General features: G+C 40.9%; 1 protein-coding gene across 2 annotated transcripts in view; it reads left to right on the top strand.

Annotated features, from left to right (window-relative positions):
* MEGF11 (multiple EGF like domains 11) overlaps window positions 1–14897 on the top strand; it is a gene marked incomplete at its 3' end in the record, with an annotated part of 188187 nt that overhangs the window by 14035 nt on the left and 159255 nt on the right. For both annotated transcript variants that reach the window (XM_082291017.1, XM_082291018.1), the window contains exon 2: window positions 6675–6767. In XM_082291017.1, coding sequence (XP_082147143.1) covers window positions 6675–6767 — 93 coding nt within the window. The remainder of the gene's footprint in view (window positions 1–6674; window positions 6768–14897) is intronic.

Raw genomic sequence — 14897 nt, 5'->3', positions numbered from 1 at the left:
CTCTGACATTTGCTGCTATGAGGAGGCTGCTCTGCAGCTCTCACTCAGACATCATTAAGTGGTGAGTGCTATCTCCTATTCCCTCTCTCCACCAGAGCAGATGAAACCAATGGGGCATCAAAATGCCACAAAGAGTGTTAAATGTGTGGTTTCCCTGGCCTCCCCTTTTGCAGGCTCTAAACTTCCCTGTCACTGTCACTGTCACTGTCACTATTTTATGGTCAGTGATGCGATGCCATTCCTGTCTCAGGGATGTGCTGCTCCAGGTCAGCTTTTCCTCAGAACCAACCAGACTGGGATTCCAAACTGTGCTCCACCAGTCTTGCATTTCTCAGGGCACACAGAGCAAGTGACAGTCTTGTCCCTACCCTGCCCTTCCCCTGGCACAGTTTACTTCCCTATCCACTCCCTAGGGTAAGGCCTAAAGCAACAGATTGCAACATGGATTAAAGGAGGTTCTCATCAGTGCCAGTTCCTCTCGTGGCAGTAAACTGTGAGCGTTCCTCCTGAAGGGCCCTTGGAGTCTCAAACTTTGAGATCTGGCTGGAATTATTCCAGGACCCCTAAACTAGTCCATGCCACAAGCCTGGGACACTCAAGAAAGTGGAAGGCTCTGTGTTCACCTCTTTAGTGATCAGAACCCCAGGCTGGCATTTACCTGCTGATAGAAAGGGTAAAAAACTACCATAGAGTTTATGCTTATTAACAAATCTTCATGTCCCAGCAAAAGGATACAGGGATTTACTGAGCTATTGTCAGTGATGGCACTGACACATGTCAGATTCTGCTCTTGGGAAAAGACAAAATCCTCAAAATGTATCTCCACAGTTCTTTTACTTCAGACATTCACAAGTCATGTCTGGCATAGCCTAATCCCTGAGCTTTGGCCTGATGTCAAGACTGAGGATAACACAACCCGGAACAGATCAATACCTCACTGAGGCAATGGTCAGAGATCCCCATGTCCCAGACAACAAAAAGACCATTGATTCTGTTCTGATGGCATTGATGCAGAGTCAGTAATTCTAAGTCTGCAAAAGAAGTGGTGGAATTGCACCTACAGGAAAAAGGAGCTGATCTTGTGACCTGTTGCTGTTACCTGCTCTGCATCAGTCTCATCTTTCCTTTGCTCACATTGATCTCCTTGGGTTTGTATTTTTCACTGGTGCTTTCATGGGAAGATGAAAAAGAAGGGTTGCCATGCACTGAAACAATAAATTCCTCAAAGCCTGAGCAGGCTTTGAGATCTCTTCATCTTTGGAAGTTGCTAAACCTTGCATGAAAGTGCTTTCCAAGGTGATAAATTAATGGATGTATCCTGAGTGATGACCACAGAAATTGACGTTAAGCAATGCGAAGAGCTATTATCCCACTTCATTGAAACAATTATCCAGGAAACCATCAAATCAGCTTGATTCCTGATGGAAAGTCAGTGGTTTAGAGAGGAAATCGTCCATTCCACAAATAAGCAATAATTTAAGAATGAGGAAAACCTACCTGGATGCATTAGCTGTAGTCATCTTTCATCTGCTATCAAATCTCCCTTTCCTGAGCACAGTCAAAGAGAATCCAGCCAAATGCTGACTACAGGCTTATCTAATGAAGCTGATATTGTAGACTCAGCACAACCTGGACCCAGGCCAGTACATTTAGATGGAAGCACCAGAGAGGCCCTGAGTGAATAGATTCCTAATGGATAAGGAGCAAGAATCTTTTTCATCTGTTTTCATCTACTTTGAACTTGTTACATTATCTGAAACCACTGGCCATAAGATAACAGCTATTTCACCTGACAAAATCATTCTTTACTCTAAAAGTGGCACGAGGGAATGGAGGAATGTGCTAAAATGACCCAAATTGTTTCAGGGACACATATGAAATATGTAAGGAAAAAATCACTTTCTCTGTTAAATTTCTGCTTTGTTTAGTCCAACAACTATCTAGCATGGGGCGAACTGGTTAAATAATCTGGCATTAAAATACCAGCAATATAAAAGAAAAAAATGCAGGTTTACCCTTGGTTCACAGAAAATAAATGAAATTGGTCAGAGTTTGGGCGAGATCAGTGTATAGTGAAGAAAAACTGGCAGAGGTAGGACAGAGAAAAGAAGATATTTTGAGGCAATGACCTTGTGTCTCGTGTGCAGTCCAAATAAACCAGTTCATTCTGTGCAGTTCCAGGCGAGTGCCTGAATTTCTCATTGTGTCTCATGGCAGCATCCATATCTCCATTTAGCAATGTTTTCCATTATCATAATGTAGCTACAATTATTTATGCTTTCTGTCACCTCCTGGCTGCTCTATGATCCTGGGCAGGAATCCCACAGAGCCCAGGAAACTTCAGCATGTACGGAATGCTTCGGCATGGCTCTCCAGCATCACACTCTGCCATGAGTAAGCACAGCTCATGGAGCCCGATTTCTCTTCTGCTCTGGGTTCTTCACACTTTATAATTATATCCTGCTCTTTGTTTTGGAGATATTTTGCTTGTCTGGCACGGCAAAGTGGGACAATGGCAGATGGAAGTTGCTGGGTTGGTGGCTGTGAACTCCCACATGTTCCAAGGACCACCACAAATGTTACCACACTCTAGTGCAAGCACAAATTAGGTTGGTTGTGACTCTCTCTTTTGTGAAATAAATGCATAGGTTATATTTTTGGACAAGGTAATGAAACTTTTTCAAGCTAAATCACTCCATACTAGTTCTCCTAGGATGAAAGTCTTCCCTAAATGCACTTTGACCTCTGGGAAAGAGGCTGATTTTGGCAGCTCAGTTGATGCCAGCCATCAGTGGGTTGATGATGTGGTAATGAGCAGGGTGTCACAGTGTGTGTAACAACGACATTAAACCCTGCAACATCATGATTTGGGTCCATACAGAGGAATGCAGCACCAAGGTAGACAGAGCAATTCTTCATCCCTGCTTTTGTCTGGGATAAACTCCCTGTGGTGCCCCTTAGCTGAAGGAATTCTGCAGTGGAAGTATTCTCATGTCTGCTCCACTGAGCTCTTCTCCTCATTGCAATATTCTGGCCACTTCATACCTTTGTGGAGAGGAGACAAACCATTTATCATATCTGAATTCAAATTCTGGACAACAGTTAAAGAATAAGCACTAGTGTTAGAGGAATCCATTTCTCTAACATCCATTCCTCAGTCCAGCCATTTCAGGTGTGAAAAGAGCTTAATCTTTAGGTCTATTTCCCTGAGGATTGACCTTATATGTTAAAAAAAGCCCAGTCTGTAATTATAAAGTAAGTGATAAGCATCAAATGGATTGTTACAGAACCCTTTTGTTGCCTTTATTGCATGATAAGGAGCAGTTGCTGCGTAACCTTGAATGTGGGCAAATAACTCATGCTAAACACATTGCGACAAAGATGGCATTTTGGCAGGGCTTTGATGTAGGTCATTTTATTACCAGGCTGAATCAAACTACAAACTGATGTCAAACTCATGCCAAGAATGCTAATAATACACTGATCAATGGGGTGCTGGATTGCTCAAGTGAAGTGGTCGAGGGAAAATGCAGACATAAAAAGTCTGGAATTCCAAAGGTTGAAGTGCTTGGGCTATTATATTGGGAGGAATTATATTCCTTGCATTAGGACAAGTTTTCTTTACTCCAGGGGCCTTTAGCTGAGTATTGAACAGGACAGTGTCAGAAAGTATATACTTATCTTTATTTTTCTTGACCTTTATGTGCAAGTAATTTTTATAGTTCCATTAACTAGTAAGATCATTTGCAAACCACTGTACAAAGAGTATTATGAAGAATGCCTTGGGGACCATTGTATCCTATAATGTTGAATGTTAATAGAATGAAAAATTAATTTAAACTCTGAAGACTTGAGCATGGCAAGACTTCCCTTTTATAGGAGAAATTCAAAATTTTATTTGCTACGGTAAAACTTTAGAGCTGTACCCTAATATGACCTTTATAAGCCTGATTTGAATCAGTCAGTGCAGGAGTCTGATTGTTTGCCACTTAATATAAAATTACTTCTAACAAAGCTTCTCTGTTTAAAAATGGGGGTTTTCTGTGACCCTCACATATGGGATTAGTCACTAGTGAGCTCTGAGCTCACAGCTACTTGTTTAGCAATTAATCAACCAGAGACAAGAGAACCCACAGTTCCAAGAAGCATCTTCACCTTACTTAAATCTTTAATTGCTTATTAAACATTGTCATCTTCAGCGATGTGGGACTTCAGAACACCTGAAAACAGGGATACGGTTCTTCATAATGTATTTTTTATTATTTTTCATGTGACTGAGTGCTTTAGAATGAGGAATTCTCTCTTGAGTCTTGCTGCTAAGTCTCACATGGCACTCTTCCCGTGGGAATGCAGCTAGACAAGTGATTAAGGAAACTTTATTGCTTAATTAGTTACTATGATGTCGTATTTATGTTAACATAGTTAAGGTGTGATAAATTTGTGTGGAAATCAACTAAATTTAGACCAGTAATGTGCAGGAGTTTTGTTATTTGAAAGAGTAAAGAACTAGTCCCCCATCAGCCTTCTTGCTCACAACATTTGCCTTGAGCTGAGAACGTGGTCCAGTTAAAATGTGTAAAAAATGCTACACATTTTGCATGTTAGAGTGATTTATTGTTGTAAATGTCCAGACAGGCAACAGCAAAATCTCAGTTTTGACTTCCGCATCTCTTACAAAACTAGGATGTCACATCAATGAGAAATGTACTCTCAGCTAAAGCTGTGCAGGGCACAATTCCCAAGGTATCTCTATGCCAGCATATCCTACCTCTGTTAGCACACTGTAGTTTGAATAAGAACTTCTAAGTTTGTGACTGTTCTATATATGGCCTTCTCCTTGTTCTGGATAACCAGCAATTTTCAAATGACTGCATGAAGGTGTATATATTTCTATTGAAAAATCCTGTTTATCTAATATCCTCTCCTGAATTTCAGCCTACAGTGGTGAAGCAGGATGCCTCACTTGTCTCCAGAAAGCCTAACTCAAGTAAAATAAATGCACAAAAGATTAGGACAATTAGTGACTAGAGATTAGCTATGAATATTTCATGCCCACTGCAATACTGTCTAAACACAAGATATGGAATAAGAATAAATTGCATTTTTGACATGCAGCAAACGTAGAAAGGAAATGATTAATTTAGAAAGTTCTTGCAGTCATTTTAATGAGGCAACCTTCTAATCACTGGTCACGTGGGATTTGCTGGATAAAAGAGCAGGAAAGTTTGTCCCACAGGATTATTTTAAGTTCACCTGCATTTTGAAGTTGGATTTAAATGTTTTGTGAACAGCTCAGTGGGTTTGTTCTGCAATGACCCAGCCACAGAATAGGCAGAAAAATGTTTCCATGAGCTTTGATGGCAGCCTGACTGTGGGTCCAAGGTGTGATCCAGTCTGGGAGTCCAACCGGAATGTCAGTTGTAGCAGGAATCATTCAAAGCTACAAAGCAGTGGTGATGAACTTTTGGCCCAGGAGGTATCTGGGAACTGAAAGGTTTCCAGCTTTCATTTCACCTGCAGGTCAGGGAAGCTTCCAGAAAGTTTGCTGGCTGATTTCAAAGGAGTTGGGTAGTTCAGCCTCATTTTCAGTACAGCAACCCAAAGCTATTTCCCAAATCAGCTTTGCTGGCCTTGGTTTAGAGAGGAAGGAATTAACTTTGTCTTGGGATAAGTCTTTTGTAGTCCAGCTTCAGCCAGTTTTTGGTAAAGTAAGCTCAAATACCCACATTTCCCATCTGATATAAAAACACAGGATATACAGCCATAGGTTATGTATGATCTAAATAATGTATATTATAGATATGTATACAGTGACTTCATTGCCACTGCATCATATTTATTGATAGCTCATACATGTTGGTCTAGATGGAAATTATGTGTTCCAACTTAACCATCCAGTTTGAATCTTTGACACACACAGTTTTTGGCAGTGTCCTAAGTGGTAAAATGGACACAAGGCAGTAAGCAGTAAAGTTCAGCCTTTAAAGCAGTTATTCAGTGCTCTCCAAGTTCTTTAGTATGTGATGGGCACACACTGGAAACTGTCAGACACTGAAACAGCACAGGAGAAGAGAATCCTAAAAACTATGAGCTGTTCCTCAGCCAACCAGTTTGTCTTGGTTTGAACTTGAGGATATTGAATTTCCAATATTCCACCAGTGAGGACTGTAGTTATGGAAAACTGACTGACCTTGAAAAGACATGACTGCACTTACAGCCACTGCATCATGGAGTAAAATTATTTATTTTCCTAGGGCTGTTTTTTACAAATCTGTTTTGGACCTTAATACACTTTCAAGACTGAGCTCCATTTTGTCTTATGAGCAGTTGCAATTTGAGTGCAATATAAGAAGCTGCTGTTCTGTAATATAATAATAATAAATGTCAGTTTGGTAAAAACTTTATTACCAAGCAAAACTGCTAACCAAAGGAATTTCTGGTGTGCGAGTTTTTCATTACAGAGCTGAAGTGACAAATGAGTTTATCGCTGTCAAGAGACCTATATTTTATTTTGGTCACTTAGCAATAATTAAATCTTGCAAGTAATTATTTTTTTGTGTGTTTACTTTGTTTAATATTTCTAAACAAAATATTGCTCTCTGAGGCATTGTTTAGGGTATGTTTAGCAACCACTTAATATGTTTACGATGCTGTGTGTTGTTTCCTCTTAACAGCACTGTGCACAGAGGAGTGTGTGCATGGAAGATGTGTCTCTCCTGACACGTGTCACTGTGAACCAGGCTGGGGAGGGACTGATTGCTCAAGTGGTGAGTAAAGATTACCAAAATAGGATAAAAATCTATGTTGCTATTAAAAACCAGGCCTTATAAAGCAATGACCTTAGAACTTGGATGCTTTGAATGGAAAAATTAATGTTGTCTGCTGGTTATTTTGTAAGAATTCATGTCATTGCGGGGGTTGAAACAAAATGACCTTTAAGATCCCTTCCAACCCAAACCATTCTGTGGATCCATGAATATGTGAGCATACCCTTTCCTAGGATAATAACATCGGACTTTTTGGGTTGTGTTTTGCAAAGAAATGTGAAATGCAGTGGAGGATGCTGTTAATCTTTTGGTACTGTTATTAGGATACCAGTACAGATAATAGAGCTCTATGAAGATTTTTTCCTCCCTCAAATCTTTAATACAGCACATTCTTCATGAAATACTCTTTGGAGTATTGGTGTTGTTTGGAAAGCACCCTCTCCAGATAGAGTTCATGTCCTGTTCAAGCCAGTGGGAGTTTTGCCATTGACTTTTCAGGCAGCCCAGATTCTCTCCTCTGATTTACAATCCATCCCTTAAATCCATATCGCCAAAGTTAGGGAAATGGGAGTTGGGAGTTCTGCAGCTTTTGCTAGGGAATTAATCCACACTTGAGGCTTTTAATTTGTTCAGTTGGCAAAGCTGTGTTTGTTAAACTCTCTTAATTGGGAACAGTGAGTTTAAGTGGTTGGTTCATGCTGGAATGGAACAGGCAGCACAAACATCCAAGTGTGATGTAACACAGGCCTGAGACATTATTGACATAACAGGAATAAGCTTGTTAAATGAAGGCTATTTGTGCACCAGGCAAGTAAATAAAGCTGCATGGAGAGAGATGCTGTGAAATGAAACTGAATGGACATTTCATTTTGTGTTGGCTTCCTCCCTTTCTCCCATATTGATTGGGATCTTAAGAAAGAAGCATCGTTACCAGGCAAGAAGGTAGCAGAGAAGGGATCTATAGAGGGAGGTGTTAGAAGGGAATGGGAGGTAAATGTGCCTGAGGGTGAAGGGAAAGGGAAGTAATTGTGCCTGAGGGTGAACACAGCCAGAGGCTGAAGGCAGCGGGGCAGATTCCTGGACAGGTTCCTGGGGTTTTGTCTTCAGCTCCGCTGAATGTCCCCCTGCAGAAAAGGGAAGAGGGAGAGGGAGCAGGGAGGAAGGACTTTAATCCAGAGGGGATGTGGATGCTCCGACCCAGGGAGTGTTCAAGGCCAGGTTGGATGGGACCCCGAGTAACCTGGTTGTGGGGGTGGCATCCCTGCCCATGGCAGGGGTTGGAATGAGATAATCTGTAAGGTCCCTTCCAACCCAAACCATTCTGGGATTATATGATTCCAAGGATGCAAACAAAGAAAATACTATGGGATTTGAAGCAACATTTTGGGATTACCTGGAATGTAGGCAAGGGAAAAACTGGGCAGCATAACATATTGAATGTCTGTCTTTAATAATATTTTTAAAAAGAAAAATAATACCATAAATTGAGAGGTATTGTATAGATTCTCAGGAGCTCATTTTATCTTTTGATTATTCTTAGTACTAGATTTAGTTCAACCTAGCAGTGAGTATGCGTGTAGTGCATGTGCACTAACAGAAGTTAAAAATAATAATAATAAAAAAGACTATGCCAATAAGGACATGAAGATATAGATTATACATTTATACACATGCACACACAGAGTAACAAGCACTTCATTCTGTGTAAAAATGGCCAGGAAAGGATAAGATGTCAAAGTATAGAATGGTCTTGTGGACTAAAACTACCCAGTGACTCTTATTAAATTGCTCTAATCTTGCAAGTGGAGATAAAAGAAAAAAGAAGGTTTCTCCTATATTGAATATTTAGCTTTTTAAAGTAATTAGGAATATTAAAGCACTGACAATGATTGAGATAGAAACATTATTCATAACTTTTATTTCCGCACTGGGCAAGGATCCAGTATATTTCATTTATGAGGTTTCAGCGGTGGAAAGAGAAGTGTTAGCCAATTCCTAAATTAAATATGCCCTGTTAACTTTTATAAATGATAGCCCAGGATTAGCTTCAAAACTTAAGCTTTCATTTTATTAATATAATTAGTGTGTTTGCTGGCCTATAGTGCCCACTGTCTTTCATTCCACTTGTTATATGCTGGGTAACACGTGTTCCTGTCCCAAGGTCTGATCCCACAAGCTCTGCCCAGTGGAATGCTCCTAGGAGGGAAAGTTAGTTTTACTGCACCTGAGAGCTGCTGACCTTTGTGCTTGACACTAGAATTTTTGGTGACTGGACTCTTCATTGTTAGGAGACTTTGTTTAAATCCAAAGGTTTAAATGAAAATATCTTGGCTGAATACAGCATATTGTTATTCTCAATATTTCCAAGAAAGAGAAGCTGGAAGCTTTGCCTAACTGAAGTTAACCAGGTATTTCAGATTCATGATTCACTGTTATCCAGTCATAATGTGGAAAACAATTTTCACTTCTACTGGAATACTGTGTCACCTGTACCTACTTTCTTCCTGTTCCTTCATGACTATTGGGTACCCAGTGAAGGTCACGCATTTGCAGTGACAAAGGCTGTTTGGGGTGTTTGTGCAGGGCTGTTCTCTGGAGAAACCAAGGCTGGTGGCTGAATGGTGCCATCCCAAACCTGTGGGGCTTGAGAACTTCCCAATGCATTCCTCGGGATCAGGGATTTTATGCAGTCACAGGCATATTGCTTTTCATGTTGGCTGTTTGAAGTGCTTTCACTGGGAGAGGGATCGCCAGCCAAAACACTCCCTTTAAATTTAGCAAATCTCCCAGGAGCTGGAATGGTTTCCTGAATGATGTCTCCTGAAAGCGCTGCTGAGAAGTGGAACCTCCCTGACACTGGGGGTTGTGTGTTATCATTTACTTGGGGAAGATCTAAGACACTCACTCTTTCTGAGATACAATTTCAACACCCTGCAGACACAGCCATTATAACTTTCTAAAAGTTATTTCTAACTTTCACTTGATTTGATGGGTGAAATTCAACCATAAGCAGAGCTCCAGCACAAGGTGCAAGTGTCACTTCAGAACCAGAAGTGAGATCCAAATGTTTTGCTTTTTTGATGTGTCTATGCCTGGAGAGGGTCTGAATTCTGACACTGAGCCCCAATTTCCTATGGAGAGGCAAAGTTTTGGTGTAAAATGCAGTTCCCCAGCGTTACCATTCTCCCTTGGCTAAAATATTCTCAATTAAATGTTTTGAATAGTTACAGCTACAGCCTGTAGTCATGCAAACAATTTAATCATCTTGCTCAGACTTGGTTTCATACTTTCCTAGAACCCAGCCTGTAAGACAACAGTTACAAAACTTGCTTTTCGGTGTAGCTTTCCAGTGACTGAGCATGGTACATGTTAGAGTTCATCTGTTGTCAAGGTTAAAATAACTTCAGATGAATTGCTAAACAATTATAAAAAACCCCAGTGTCATATTCAGCTCTGCATGTCTCTGTACCTGTGTTTTACTGCATGCTGTTGTACATCTGTCCATGCCCAGAGGCCTAGCCTTGATTTCATGCTATAAAGCTGCAATATATTAAGGCTTGATTACCATAACAATAAAAAGAGAAGTAATGAGGTATTAACTAAAGAAGCTCTTGAATAAAATGTTTTCAGCATTTTAATGATGCTAAAAATTAAAAGGAAAATAATATAAAAAAACCACTGCATACCTTTCCCTTCCCTTTTAACTTGTTTTATTAAATCATGCCTGTTTTGTCATTGCAATCTGGAGACTGCTGGTTTTTTAAATACAAAGCAAGGTTGCAAATGCTCTGTGTGAACTTACCTGCTCACCTTTCCAATTATTTCAAAGCAATTAGCTTCAAACGGTATGATATACTGGCTTGAAGTTCTGGGGGGTATATAATTGCCTGTTGGTGGTTACCTGGCCTCTTCTGGGTCTTGCTAACAGCCATCTGTATTTGCAAGCCCTTTAGGCCCCCATCCAGCAAAGAATTTAAGCTTATCCTTACACAAGTAGGACTTTTCATCTGCTTTAAGTATTTAGGTGGTTGTTGAGTTTGTTTTGAAGAAACATCTAAAAAGACTTCAGTGAAATCTATACAAAACTCTCATTGAAATCATCAGGCCTGTGAGGAATAAGGTGGTCTTTCTTTCAAGATGTTAATCAGGTAATTGTATTGAAGACCATTTTGACTCTGATCAGCATTATTTATTGTGAGGAAGACCAAAGAAATCTTTCTGGTTACTAGGGGATTCTCAAAACAGGGGTCAACAGGTAGGAAAAAGTAAGTTCAGGGCAAGAACCGCAAGTTAAAAGCAAAAATCTTCCAAAATTGTGTGTGCCAGATTGAGAAATTTCCAAGTAAACAAAACACAGAGGTTTTAGTGAAAAAATAAAGTGGTTTTCAAAGTGTTTGATTTGTAATTAGTTTTGAGAGAAAATACAGTATTTGCCCAAAGTGTAATTAAAGACATGTTGGCATAATAATGCCAAACCATCTTTCTTGCTGTGTCACCTGGGGGAGAGTGATTGTAGTGCTGCTGTCTGGCATAGCCTGATCCACACTGTATACATATGGATAGCATAGTTTTCCTTGGAAAGGATGTTTTGTACAAGCTGCCATTAGGAACAAGAACCTATTTCATCTTTATCTCTTTGTCAAAAATAGCCAAGGTCATAACAACAAGCAGCTGTAACATCACAGCAAGACCACTTTTAAGGGTATAGCCCTGGAGCAGCTGGAGTGCCTCAGTCCTGTGACTCGTGATGAATGGGAACAGCAGATCCTGTGCTAAATCTGAATGGGGCTGTTTGACAAGTCATGGAAAGCAACAGCAGAACTCTCAGGAGAAAAATGAAGTGTAAATTTAAAGTGAGGCTGTGGTGGTTTTCAGGCTTGATTTTAGCATACATGTTCTCCAACTGCTTTGAACTATTTCTGAAGAGGAAATGAAGTTCAAAGGAAAGATCCCTGGTTCATGAATTCAGGCTCAAACAAAATTCATGTGGGAGGCTGATCTGCCAGGATCATTAGCTGATTTTTCATCCTCAGATTTTTAGGATAGGATTGACCAGGAAACCACCAGAGTCCACCAAAGAGGGGCAGAAGTGCAGGACCTCAGCTCTTCTAAGTTGTTAGTGGGCTACTGCTTAGATCCAGAGCCTGTCCTTGAGGGACACTGTCCATGGCTCTTGTTGGGAAATTTGTCTGTGAGGGGTTTGTACCTCAGTGCCTGTTGTATCCAAGTGCCAGATGAGGTCACAGAACCAGGTACAATGTTCCTGTTTCTACCACAGCCCAAGTGTTTCATTTGCCATTCCAGCTGTTGGGTTTAGAGGCAGTTTCTAAAGATCTGTTTGAAGAATTAAACTTCAGTTGCAATCCAGTCTTAATTATAGCTGAAATGGGATTTCATATCCATAGCATGTGGACTTCAAAGTTTTAACACACTTTTCATTTAAGCCAAGCTCAAATTACAGCTTAATTTTGATGTGATATGCAGACTCAGTGACAACTGCGTCATGCAAAGAGCTGCAAATGTACAAAATCAAACTCCAGTGAGGCTCATACAAGGATCTTTCCATAGCAATTACAGAGTGGAATTGATTTCTGTCTCTCAGTTCTAACAATTTGCTCTTCCTTAAACTTAAAAAAAACACCCATCTCCCTTCAATCACTGCTGAAGTGGTGTAATCAGGTAAACAGCTTGTGTTTAATTTTTGCCTCTGCTGGATGTTGGGCCCACGCACTGGGGCTCAGGCCCCGGGTTTCATGTGTTCCCAGGCTCTGTGGCAGCAGCTCTTCCCGGGCCCAGCCCACGCAGGACAGCCTGTGACAGGGAATGAGATGTAAACACAAGCTGCTGTGAAGTGCCGTTGGTGGCACAGCAGCATGTCCTGCGTGTATTTTTACACAGATAATTTGGCTGCATTAAACCAGGCTAATCCATCACTTTTCATTCAGTGGGAATATTTTGTCTATTGCCGAAGCTGTTGGTATCTGCCCAGTCGTTTGTGGCAGTTTCTCCCCACTTTGTGAGGAATGTGTATCCTCTCAGCTTCCATGAATTAACCACTTGGGAGGTGCTGCAAGCTTATGGAAAGGTACTGGAGTCATATGAGCCTGGGCTTCTCTCAGTTACAGGGCTGAGCAAAGGGCAAGGGTTGATTCTGGAAAAGGAAAAGTAGATCCAAGATTTACTCTGGGAACGAACTGCTTTCTGTACTTCTGTGTGATTCATTGGTGAATAGATCAGCTGCCAGTTGTTCCAAGTCTTGTACTAGAGTGAAAAATAGAAATTCAGCATCCTGTGTCCTTTTACTTTTCACCTTCATCTTCCCTGTCAGAGTCTGGGAGAGTTCTTCCTTCCCTAAATCAGCTGGTTGTGTCTAAAGCCGAGGTAGTGACAGATCATTTCCCCAGCACTCCCAGCCCTCCTCTGAGACTCCCTCTTTTGGATGATTTGAAGAGTCAATTGAGCTGACCTAACTCTGTCTATTCCAGTCCCTGGAGTTCTGTCTTCCAGCTAGTGCCTTGCTCTCAAGGCTTGATCCAGCCTTGTACTTCATACATATGAATAGTCCTTTTAAAGTCAATAAGGAACAATCTTAACTTCTTTAAGTTAGATAAATGCTTAAGCCATTACCAGAATGGGAACTTGTGAGATGAGGTGGAAATCAGGCAGGTGAGGATCTCTTTTACAGGGACCAAGAGTTACTGAGTGTCATCCAAGATGAGCAAGGGCACAAACATTGCTCAGGTCTCACAGCTGACAAATGGGATGTGAGCAAGATGGAAATTCTGTGTTCCATGGAACAAAACTGCACTTATTTATGCTGGATATCTCTGGAAAAATCACTCTGAATCCAACACTGAATTCCTGCTGAAAACCAAAAAGGGAAGCTGTGAGCAAATCTTCTTCTGTAAAGCCTTACTGATTGCCTGTCAGTAGGGCAGTATGTCAGGGACTGGTGCTTCCAAAAGGGAGTGAGAAAAGGCATTTAGGTTTTGGAGCAGAATGCTGGGTGTGAAGCTTTGGGAGCAGGCAGGGTTATCCGGGAAAGTTCTGTCCCAGAGCATCCTACAGTGTTGCTGAGCTGTTTGTAACAGAGCAACAGTGGAGCCCTCCCAAAGCACAGCCCCTCTGAACCTGGGGCACAACTGAACTCTGTGGATGCTCTCTGATCTGGGAAATGTCTTGATGATTGACTAAAACTTTGAATTTTCAGGATAACTTTCAGTAAATGAAACCATGGTTACAAGCACTGAATGGGCTAAACGCATTCCCGTGCAGGTTTGTGTGGTTATGCAAGAGGGAATTTGGCTCCCATACATCTTTCCTTGGCTGCCAAACTGGCGAGAGCAGAGCAGACTTCGCAGAGAGGCAGTGTATGTGTGACGAGTTGTTAATTTTATTAATTTGACTGAGGCTTTTCTCACTTTAGACAGAGTAATAGCTATAAAAGAAAGAACCTACTAAAATATCCTCTTTAATGAACTGAATTGCTAATACTGAATTTCATTGCTGGAGCATCTTACAATAATGTGGCTTTAAATGTGCACTACACAAATGAACAGACTTTAGATCAATTTAAAAGTACCATTGGTATAATTTTATGGCCTGGTCACTAAGAGCTGTCACTTGGGGAAAAGAGCAAAATTTCCTTTTGCAAAGCATAGGCAAAAATCTCAGCTGTGGACACCCACTCAAAAGTATTCTTGGGGTTTTTGCTTGCTAAAAAACACACACAAAAAAGTGCAGTGGTCCTTGGGAAAGCTTCTAAATCACTTTTCCCTTTGTTAGATGTGGCAAGGTATTTCAGGGCATGCTTGGAGAGGGCAGAGCTCCGCTCACTGTCCAACACTAAGGTATTGGAAAATCACCCAGGAGCTATTTCAGGCACCTGAACCTGGAGGAGCCTCAGGCCTCTTCTGACTTTTTCTGGGTTGTGAATTACTGTCCCCAAAAACAAGTGCTACAGCTGGGAAAGGCCCTACTGCTCCATCCAGTGCTCTTAGGATTTTTCAAAAGCTGCTTTTCTTTCTAGTTAAAATACTATTTTCTGGGTAGTCTTTAAGGGTTGAAATCAAAAAGGGAAACCAAAGGTTTCATTCAAAAGTTAGACTTGAAATTTACCTCGGGCCTCCA

This window comes from Coloeus monedula (genome assembly GCF_965178545.1).
Source record: "Coloeus monedula genome assembly, chromosome: 14".
Classification (NCBI taxonomy): domain Eukaryota; kingdom Metazoa; phylum Chordata; class Aves; order Passeriformes; family Corvidae; genus Coloeus; species Coloeus monedula.
This window is presented reverse-complemented; position numbering and strand designations above follow the sequence as displayed.